Source organism: Acanthisitta chloris, unplaced genomic scaffold (assembly GCF_000695815.1).
Source record: "Acanthisitta chloris isolate BGI_N310 unplaced genomic scaffold, ASM69581v1 scaffold44944, whole genome shotgun sequence".
Taxonomy (NCBI): Eukaryota; Metazoa; Chordata; class Aves; order Passeriformes; family Acanthisittidae; genus Acanthisitta; species Acanthisitta chloris.
Window position 1 is genome coordinate 1 of NW_008671794.1, and position 10315 is coordinate 10315.

Consider the following 10315-nt stretch of genomic DNA (forward strand, 5'->3'; position numbering starts at 1 on the left):
AGTTAAACACTGCTTTTCTTTAACATCAAACCCCCATCGGTGCGGCCAGCGGTTTGTCCTGGTTGCTCGTTCACTCTGTCACTAATAAGTCGCATCAGTGTGTTGCTCTTCCAAGACGTTTCCTCTGTGAGAGGAGGAAAGTTGCCTGAGCATGGATGAGGTTTTCCTAGCTGCCTGTTTTAGGTTCCAGAAAAGCCTATGCAGTGGCCAAAGAGCTGCGTGGGAACCCTGCGGCTCTGCGAGTGAGGCACAAGGAAAGGTTTTTCACTGCCTCGGGTTCGGCGATTCAGCGCTGCACTGGTGTTTGTAACGAGATGAACGTGACAATTGTGGGGGGAAAGCTGAATTGTGCATTCACCTGTGTGTTTTCAGTGACCTGCTTTGCTCGGGGTTCGCTTTAGTAGCAGCCTCAGGCAGCTGTGCTGGCGGCGAAACCTTCAGCCGTTTGTTGTGTTAATCTGTGTGTTTTTCCGGGTATTGGCTGTGCTGAAGGGATGTCACAGCTTCTTGGGCTGAGCAACGGATCTTGTGTCACATTTACAACACAGATGGAGAGAGGCTACTGACCGGGGATGGAGGGACAGGACACAGGGAGTGGCTTCTCACTGCCAGAGGGCAGGGACAGATGCATATTGGGCAGGAATTCCTCCCTGTGAGGTGTTGAGACACTGGCACAGGGTGCCCAGAAAAGCTGTGGCTGCTCCATCCCTGGGAGTGTTCCAGGCCAGGTTGGATGGGGCTTGGAGCAGCCTGGGCTGATGGGAGATGTCCCTGCCCAGGGCAGGGGGTGGGATGAGATGAGCTTTAAGGTCTTTCCAACTCAACCCATTCCATGGTTATGAAAAAGGGATTGCTACTATTCAGGTTTAATTCCCTTAAAACCCAGTGTTATTGACTGTAAACTGCCTTCACAGCAATGCCAAGAGCTGCTGATCCTGATAATTGCTAATTACAGCTGTTCCTTCAGCAAAGTTTTAGTGTGATAAGAAACATTAGCTGAAATTCTAAGCGTGTGATGAACCTCAGTCTGTGGTGCTTAAACTGAGCCCCTGAGAGGTTTCTCTTCAGTAGCACAGTGTCCCCAGGTTGCATTTCTTGGCTTGCTCTGGAAGAATTATGACAACATCATATGTTATATATAATATGACAAACAATGATGCTTAATCACACGTAATGTAATTTTTGCCACCAGACAAATCCCATCTCCAGCACAAAATCTTCTGTACCCTAATACATCATTCCCACTTGATTTCTTAGGGTAACACAGGGGTGTCATGCTAGGTCTGCTCTTGGCCCATCTTGGCTGTGGAGGAATCTGTGCAATTAATCTGGGGAATATGAGAGTTTTCAGGGGTATCTGGTCAGTAGGCTGAGTATCTTTTTGTTACAGCTTTAGGACATCTCATAAAAAACCCCAAAACAAAGCATGAAATGATGCTCAGCTGAGAATGTTGAGTGAGTTCTGCCCTGCAGAGATGGGGGAGAGTGGTAATTATTTCCTTTTGCCTGTAATAGAAAAATCTGTGTATTGTATGAGTTTCTATTTGATTCTTTTCTCTTTTCAGCTGTAGCTTGAATTAGAGTGGACTCAGCTGCTGAAGCCTCACAATGAATCCTCTTAGCTCCAGGATTCCTTTTCTCTCTTCCTTATTATTCCATAGGATGTAGTTTTACAGAAGCACTTGGCTTCAAGGTCTTGTGCCTGCCCAGGTTGTCCTTGGTCCCAGGTTATTTTCTGCAGCAGTCCCTGTGTTGCAGCATCTGAGATAATTTATCTCTTTTTGTTTATTAATGTGTCATGTAATCTTTATTATCCTCTGAAGCTCTGGAGTATGGCTGAAAGTACTCCCAGGATCCCAGGGTTGCATAGTCCCACCCCCAGATGAGGATTCCAGGAAGTAATGTCAGGGATTGCCTTTGGTGATGTGGCAAAGTGCTGCTGTTTAGGATCCACTTTATTTGGTTTCTGCCTCGAACTGAGCTGTAAAACTCTGTGAGGCTTAACTGATAAGAGAAATAAAGCTCTTAAATGGGTAGCAGAAGCATGTACAAAAACCAGTCCCCTTGGTTTACATTTTTGCTTGAGTTCAGGCTCTTGGCCCTTTGGCTCATGCATGGAAAAAGTTTTAGGCATGAGTTTTGCTCTGCCACTGCTCACTCAGCTCTTCACGTTCCAGAGACAGAAACACTCTGAGCAGTTCAGTGTGGGCAGTGGTTTGGGTTTGGGGCTTGTGGGGAGGCTGAAACCACTGGTGTGCAGAGAGAGGCCTGAACTTGAACCTCAGTGAATCAGTGTTTCAAAGTCTTAAACAGCTTTTAAAAGTATTTAATTTGGTTTTGCTCTTTGCCTCTGGAGACTGGGGTGGCAGGAGGGAGGTGCTGCAGGTCGTGTCTCTCTGCTTAGGTGTTGTAACTCAGGCTCTGTAACTCAGGGGAAGATGTGTGACCAGAATCCTGCCTGCAGCTGTGTGAGCTTCTTGATTTCCCTCCCCTGGCTCCTGCCTTGCTGTGTAAAACACACTGTTCCTTGGCAATTCCTTTAGGAAATTCCGTTTATTTTGGCATGAAGCCAAAAGAGTGTCCAGAGAATGTGCTCTAAAGCTTCCCTGAGCTTAGATTTTGGACTGAAGTGTGCCCTGTTTTGTTTCCACAGCCACCATGTCAGAAGGGGACAGCATTGGGGAGTCTGTGCATGGAAAACCTTCCGTGGTCTATAGATTCTTCTCAAGGCTTGGACAGGTTGGTTTTGTGAAGGGCTTTTCTGGCTCCTGTAGGTCTCACTGCAGCTTCTTGCAGTCATTATCCTGTGGATGAGCTATTGAAATGCTAAAAGCTGCAGGAGAGATTTCTTTTGGAGCCTTTGGAAATGGATCAATGTTGTGATGTGGAGCTAATGAAGTGCTCAGTGGGTCTATGTGTGACTCTGCACAGGGAAAACATATGTAATTGTCAAAACTGAGGAGTGACTGCAGATTTCAGGTCAAATTCATCTTGAGGAAAGTAACTTGCATAAAATACAGAAAGTTTAAATTGCTTGGCAATTCCCCATGCATTAAGGAATTTTTTCCTTTGTGAAAATACAGAACTTTTCAAATGCTTCTCAGTATGTTTATATGTGATTTGTTGGTAATAAAGAATTAAATACTCCTCCCAAATGCTTCTTGTTGCTCATGCTGCCCTGTAATAAATGTATTCATTGTGTATCATGAATTTTATAGGTTTACAGAAAGCATTTCCTGATTTTTCCTTTGTTTCCTCCCAGATCTACCAGTCCTGGTTAGACAAATCCACCCCGTACACCGCAGTGCGATGGATTGTAACTCTGGGGCTGAGCTTTATCTACATGATTAGAGTTTATTTACTGCAGGTAAGAGCTGCATTGTTTCAGACAGCAGTGCTGGTGTGTTCTCTGTGTCAGGAGTGTTTGGCAGTGTGTTGGGTCAGAGTCACATGTGGGTGTTTAGCTCACTGTGGAAGGTGAGTTGGATAGTGTGAAGAGACATCATGTTGGTGTTGGAGTTCTGCTGCACATTGGGAAATGTGTGAACACTCAAGGAGATTCATCTGGTGGCAACAAAGTGGAAATACTCCATTAGTTCTGCTGGAATTACATAACAAACCTCTGCAAATGTTTGTGATTTGGGTTTTTCTTTTCTGTTGAGCTGTGTAACCACAGACTCAGGAGCCTGTGCTTACCTTCTGTCCTGCCAGCCCTGCAGAATGGCTCTTGCAGCACTGTGCTCCCTGCAAGTCAGTTAAAAACCTGGCAATTGTTATCCCCAAAACCTGAAGGTTACACATGGAGTGTGAAGACTTTGCAGGTGATAGTGATAGGAACAGTTCAGAGACTGAAGACTGCAAAGGTGATTTAAGAAGTGATGGGTTTATCCTCTTTACTGCTGTTATGATGACTGAACATTGGGTCTGGAGCCTGGCAAAAGTTTCCTGTTAAATCTGTCAGTCCATGAGGGGTTTGCACTCCTGTTGTGTCCTAAGACTTGTTTTGATCAGGGAGAGTTGTTAATGTTTGTGCAGCGAGTCCAGAAACCTTTCAGTTAACCCGAGGGTGAACAACACACTTCTCAAGGAAGCAAAACCCAGGTTGTTTATCTTGCTGAAAGCTCAGTGTCTGACATGGTTTGCAGGCAGAGTCTAACTGTGGCTTTCCCACTCTGTGCAGGGTTGGTACATTGTGACATATGCCTTGGGAATCTACCACCTAAACCTCTTCATAGCTTTCCTGTCGCCAAAGGTAGATCCCTCTCTAATGGAAGATTCAGGTAGGATGCAAAGTTCACTTTGCCAGAATTTTGAACTCAGCCAAACCTGCAGTTCCTTTGCTCTGCTGCAGTGGGGTAAAGATGGGCAGTTTCAGCATGCTTAGCCTTGAAAACTCTGTGCAGGTTGGCATCAAGAGTTACTGTAAAATGTACCTTTTTTTTTGGGTTTTTTTTTTTTTTTCCCAGGACTGGAGCATATTCCATGTTGTATTAACTCTCTGTATTTTGAGAGGATGTTTGTGTGCCTGAAGTTCTCCCCAGAGTAACTCCAGTGACCTGGCACTCTGTTTCCTCTTTTCTTTTGGGGATCCCATGTTAGTTCTATTGAACAGCCACTGCAGTGGGATCTGTGTGTGGCAGTGGAAACTGGGGTGGTTTTGCTTTGGGAGATGTTGTGTTTTGGTGTGTGGAGTCTGAACAGTGTGAAAACTGTCTGAGGGGGTTTTGGTTCCATGTTTTGCTGTTGCAGATGATGGTCCTTCCTTACCCACGAGGCAAAACGAAGAGTTTCGGCCTTTCATCCGAAGGCTCCCAGAATTCAAGTTCTGGTGAGTGAGTGTTTCCCTCTGCCCATGCTCTCTTCTGAAAATGTGTGTGGCTGGGCTTGGTGAGTTAATTACTACTCTTATTTTTAAGGCACTCTGCCACCAAAGGAATCCTGGTGGCTATGGCATGTACATTCTTCGAGGCTTTCAACGTTCCTGTCTTTTGGCCAATCCTTGTGATGTACTTCATCATGCTATTTTGTATCACGATGAAGAGGCAAATCAAGGTAACTCACCAAAAGCAGAAGTAACTTCTGTGATGTCAGAATTCAGTGCTGTTCCAAACAGCCAGTCAAGCATTTGAGGTGTTAAATGAATTGCACACTCCTTTTGCTAGAGGAGCGTGAACAACTAACACTTGGCTGTTAGTTCAGTTCTTGAACATTAGTTCAGGTATTGGATCCCTGCAATGCTGAGCAGATTTTACACATCTTTATTCTTGCTTTCAAAAGGTTTTGAGTTCAGAATGCAAAGCCAGGTTTTGTGCAGGTTCTCACCCACTTCCTGTCTCAGCTGTGGCTGTTTTGAATGAAGAGGTGTAGTATGATGTGAGAAAGTAGTTGGGGAAAGGGGAAGAGCAACACAGACAAGTCATTCAGAGCATTTAGCAAATCACTTATGGTGGTTCGGCCTTTTTTTAGAAAGAACTAATTTTTCCCCCAGACACTCAGAATTTTGGAAGAGTATTGTGATTCCAGGTGGTAAATTAAAGGGGAGTAAGGACTTAGTACCTCAGAATTTTGGACAAGTACTGTGATTCCAAGTGTTAAATTAAAGAGGAGTAAGGATTTAGTTACCTCAGTGCTCTCTCCAGTTTGCTGTGCTCCCCCAGTCAGTGATCAGTCCACATTTGAGATACCCTTACTCAGAAGTAAACTGGTGTAGGATTAGCTGCTTCATTCTCTCTGCTAAGAACTTTCTAGAGAACTTGGTAATCTACACTGTGTGTTGTGAAACCCTTTTGTCAACCCTCTGTAAGTTCCTTGCCTCAACAGCTGATCTTTTCTCTTTGCAGCACATGATAAAGTACAGATATATACCCTTCACACATGGCAAGAGGAAATACAAAGGGAAGGAGGACGTGGGGAAGACCTTTGCTAGCTAGGAGCAGCAAATCAAGTCACTGACCAATTCTCCTTGTCCCTAAAGGAACGATCTCGAGCCATTGTAACAATGCCTTTTTTCTTCATAAAGTGATTAACAGAGTGGTGACAAAGCAGTTGAATTTTCATTTTAGGAGGATCTTGCTGTTTTTATCTCAAGTATCAGTTTCTCGAGGAAACTGGCATTCGAACCAAATCGCATTGAGTTTGTTCTCTTCTGTAACAAGTTGGAGAGACTTGGGGGAATCCCATGGATTTGGGATAGTGTCTGTCTTTGGAGTTCCATTGCACTGAAGAGATGAATGGCTTAGAGCTGGATATTTTTACCTAGTTCTCCTGCTCAACATCCCCCTGACGTGCTGTGCACATCTGTGCAGGGAAGTGTTTGCTGGCACACATGATGCTGTTTTCTGCTTCATGGCCATGTGCTGTTTCATTTTCAGTAACCTAAGTAGATGCAGAACTTAAGCCAGTTTCCTAGATGCATGGTATTGCTGAGTTAGAACCAAACCAATATAGGTAGGAGTAAAAATCTACTAAATCCTGGGTTAAGTAGGGCACAAATCCTCATCTAGCTTCTAAAGCAACTCATTTGTGTTGGGTTTCAATGCCAGTTTCACTGTTCCATCTCTGAGCAGATGCTAAAATTGGGCTCTTTGGTGATGACTCAGAACTTTGTTCAAACTCTATCACAATTTCCTTTGAGGACCTGGAATTATAAAATATATATATTTTAATTGTTATTAGTTGGAGTTTCTTTCATACTTAATGGTTTCTGGGTTAAATTAAGCTGACCTGAGGCAGCCCCACAGGATGTTCCCACACTGGCCAGGCCAGGACAGACAGTGGTTGGGGTTTTAACACAGCTCTTCATTTTCTATGGGGGGGGAAAAAAAAAAGAGAGAGGTAAATGACCTGCATGTAAACTTTTTCATGTGATACAACTGCAGTTTTATTAAGTGACTTTTTAATTCCAAAATTTATTAAAAGACAGTGTTCCCCTTTACTTGTTCTCTATCTTTATATCCATCTCTTGACCTAACAGTCCTCGTGGCTCCTGTGCAGTAATGGTTACCCTCAGTTTACCTTCATGCAATGCCTTTCCCAGCTCTTCAGGGAGGGAAGGCAGGGAAAGGTTAGCTCCTTGGAGACTCTGAGTGGCAGCTTCAACAGGCACCGAACTGGGAAAGGTCTGTAGGAATCCTCTGCTCTGATTCTGTCACTGTGGAGCTCTGAATTCAACCCTCAGTGACCCTGAGAAATAACAGCTACTTCTAGCTCACACTGACCTCTTGCTTTTTGTTTCTTTGCATGTGTTTGTGATATGGAGTATTTTTCTTCCACTTGTTGGCTTGACAGTTTTTCATTGCCCAAAATGAAAAAACCTCACATTGATGTTAAACACTTTCAAGAAACACATTTTTGCTCTGGTCAAGAACCACATGGGAACACACAGGGGGCAGAGGCAGGAACAGCTTTAATGTGTGACACAGGAGTGAAGTGCCACCTTGCACAGGCAGGTTCCAGCTTTAATAAAGCTGCTTCTTGGACCAACTCAAGCTGTATGACAACTTTCTAAAGAGCAGGAGAGCAGGAGAGGTGTTCCCTTCACAGCTGGTAGTGCCGTAGGTAGATCAGCTTCTGAGGGTGGAACTTCTCTCTGCACAGTGGACATTCTGTCTGCAGGGAGAAGGGAGATTCCATGGAATGGCTCTATTTTAAAAGGAAATCAGCTACTTCTAGAAAATAATCAGCACCTGTAATTTAACAACTTTTTCCAGTCCAGTTTGTGGTACAAGTTTACCCATGTGGAGCACTGAGCTGGCCCAGTTTGAACTGCTCACCTTGTTCACTGGCCCAGTTTGAACTGCTCACCTTGTTCACTGGCCCAGTTCAAACTGCTCCCCTCATTTACTGGCCCAGTTCAAACTGCTCCCCTCCTTTACCTCACTGCTGTGACATCAGTCATTCTACTGCAACAACCCACAGGTCCTGGCACACTGTGTGTGGATTCCTGGTGCCTCACAGGGCACTGCCCCAGGCTCAGGGGGTTCTCAAGCAGAAGTTGCACTGTTTGCCCCTTGCAGCCTGTGTGTGTGCTCACCCTGGTGTTGCACCAGGCAGTGATGCACTCCCAGCAGAAGAGGTGCCCACAGGGGGTGGCTGTGCTGTGTCTCCTCTCCTCCAGGCACAGTGTGCAGCGTGACTGTCTCCCAGGGGCTCTGTCCGTGCTCGTGTGCCTAGTGAACAGAGGGAGCTGTCACTGCACACCAGAAACATTCATAACCCCCATCTCCAGCTATTAACCCTCCCCACAGAGACCTCAAAAACATCCAGGCATGAAATCGAGATGCTTTGAACAGGGAGGAGTTAATTCTGCTGATTAAATATTATGTTACATCAGGTTCTAACTCAAATCAGCATCACTCCCGTGTTCTCCCTGTCCATGACATTCCCACCAGTGCTTCCAACCCTTTCCTGGTGAGGAAGGCACATACCTCTGGTGGGGGAGGCTGCGGTGCAGCTTCCACTCCTGCCGTGCTCTCTGCCTCTGCTTGAAGCTGTGAACCTGCACAGCCACAGTGAGCAGCAGGTGCAAGAGAGAAATCACTCCCAGGACCTTATAACTCGACCGGATGCTCTGATCTTCTCCTTGCAGCCCTCCAAAGTGCAGCTGTGAATTCCAGGGACAGAAGTGTTTTAGTCTTGTGGGTGGATGAAACTATTCCCTCCCCCTTCAATAGACTCTTGATTTGGGATTCTCGTTTCTGTCCAGAAAACTGATGTGTTTTAGGATTTCTCCCCCCACTCTCAGGAGGTCTAAAGACATTCCCTCGGGCTGGACTTGGCTGCTGTCTGTGCTGGCTCAGCTGTCTGTCCATCAACACTGCAGCTTCAGTTGGTTTGGTTTTCTTACGTATCTCTGAGCAAATAGGCAAACACTTCCACACCGGTGTTGGGAATTGTTGGAATCTTGTGTCTCTACACGTTTCTGGGCTTATGGGTTTTGTAAACAGACAAAATTAAAGTTTTCACGTAGAAAACTGCTCTCCACTGGGGTTTGCTCTCCACTGGGGTTTGCTCTCCACTGTGTTTCAGGATTTCACATGGATTTATTTGGTCACTTCTCACTTTTGGTGCATTTGTGGCAGACACTGGAGGTACATAGTGACTGCTCTCACACATCACCTCTGCCTGCAGGGATTCATCCCCCTCTACACAACACTGACACCTTCCCTCTCACCCCATGGTCGAGCCAAACTCCTGATCCCTTTCACACTGCGGTGGGCACATCTCCACCCAAGGAACACATCACTCACGTATGAGATCCCTGTGACCCTCTTAGAGAGGTGGTAGAAGGTGCCAGAGATGTAGAACACTGCCAGGTGCAGCCGGTGCAGCACAGGGATGGATTGCTTGAGCATGTACACCACTTGGGATGCTGCTTTCTTCTGCTGCTCTGTGAGCTCCCCAACCTGCCTCTGCACCCAGCTGCGCCACAGGCTCCTGCTGGGACCGAGTCCTGGGGTGCTCTGGGAGGTCCTGGAGTCATCCCCTTCCACCTGCAGCTCATGCTCCAGGTGCAGCAGAGCCTTCTCCAGGCAGTAGGGCACCACGGTGTGCAGGGAGATGAAGACGGCTCGTCGGAGCAAGGAAGGAATCTTCTTCTTGGATGAGTCTACTTGGACAATGCTCACGTACTCCTCACCCAGTGTCTGGTAACCTGCAAGAGAAAGCAGCGTGAGATGGCAAGGGCAGAGCATCCTGTGGGGTGAGCAGTGGGGACAGGCTGCTCAGGGCAGAGCTCCTCAGGCTTTGGAGTTTGAGAAACAGCTGTGGGTTTTGTGTTGGTAAAAGCATTATAGTCACATCAGCATCTGCAGCATCAGCAATGGTTTTAGGATTAAAGCTAAAGAATTAAAACAAATGTTCTAATATTTATAATATTACGAAATAAAAAGGATTCAGAATACTCTTCGTGGTGTCATGCATCCCTTTTTTTACACACTTCTGCTTTTAGAAGAATGTCTGTCTGTATGAAACTGCATTTGAAGGTGAACTTTGACAATTGAGGGGTTTCATAGGTAATCAAAGGTATTTATCTGAAACAAAGCAGCCCACACCAGCAGCACAGCAGCCCCGGGCTGACCCTTCTGCCTTCACAGCCAGAAGTGCAGGCCCAGAGCTCACCTGAGAGCGTGGTAAGGACGAAGTAAGCCACGTCGGAGAGCAGCTCAACCTCTCTCCTCCACTCCAGCCACCTCCTGGCACCTGTGGGACAGGGTGGCTGCTGTCACACCTTGTGAAACCCACGACCTGAGCCCTTCCCAGGGAGTGCCTGCATCCATCCCCCTCGCCCCATCCATCCCCCCTTGCCCCATCCATC

The 10315-nt window shown here is 46.2% G+C and overlaps 2 protein-coding genes across 2 annotated transcripts; one reads left to right on the forward strand and one right to left on the reverse strand.

Annotated features, from left to right (window-relative positions):
- Positions 1–2651: 2651 nt before the first annotated feature.
- On the forward strand, positions 2652–6934 carry RER1 (retention in endoplasmic reticulum sorting receptor 1). The gene is made up of 6 exons (XM_009074217.1): positions 2652–2739; positions 3263–3367; positions 4181–4280; positions 4750–4828; positions 4917–5052; positions 5841–6934. The coding sequence occupies exons 1-6, from the start codon at positions 2659–2661 to the stop codon at positions 5928–5930; spliced, it is 591 nt and encodes a 196-aa protein (XP_009072465.1). The 5' UTR covers positions 2652–2658; the 3' UTR covers positions 5931–6934.
- A 602-nt stretch (positions 6935–7536) lies between these two features.
- Positions 7537–10200, reverse strand: PEX10 (peroxisomal biogenesis factor 10; the record flags this gene model as incomplete). The annotated part of the gene is made up of 5 exons (XM_009074218.1): positions 7537–7608; positions 8033–8168; positions 8427–8602; positions 9249–9652; positions 10120–10200. Coding segments are annotated over 5 exons (869 nt in total), but the record flags the coding sequence as incomplete, so codon positions are not given.
- Positions 10201–10315: the final 115 nt, after the last annotated feature.

Bases quoted from the DNA above. Each gene is read 5' to 3' on its own strand.
- RER1 (XM_009074217.1), top strand. From the start codon at position 2,659: ATGTCAGAAGGGGACAGCATTGGGGAGTCTGTGCATGGAAAACCTTCC. The intron at 2,740-3,262 runs GTTGGTTTTGTG...GTTTCCTCCCAG, and splicing joins TCTTCTCAAGGCTTGGACAG to ATCTACCAGTCCTGGTTAGA. The intron at 4,281-4,749 runs GTAGGATGCAAA...TTGCTGTTGCAG, and splicing joins CTCTCTAATGGAAGATTCAG to ATGATGGTCCTTCCTTACCC.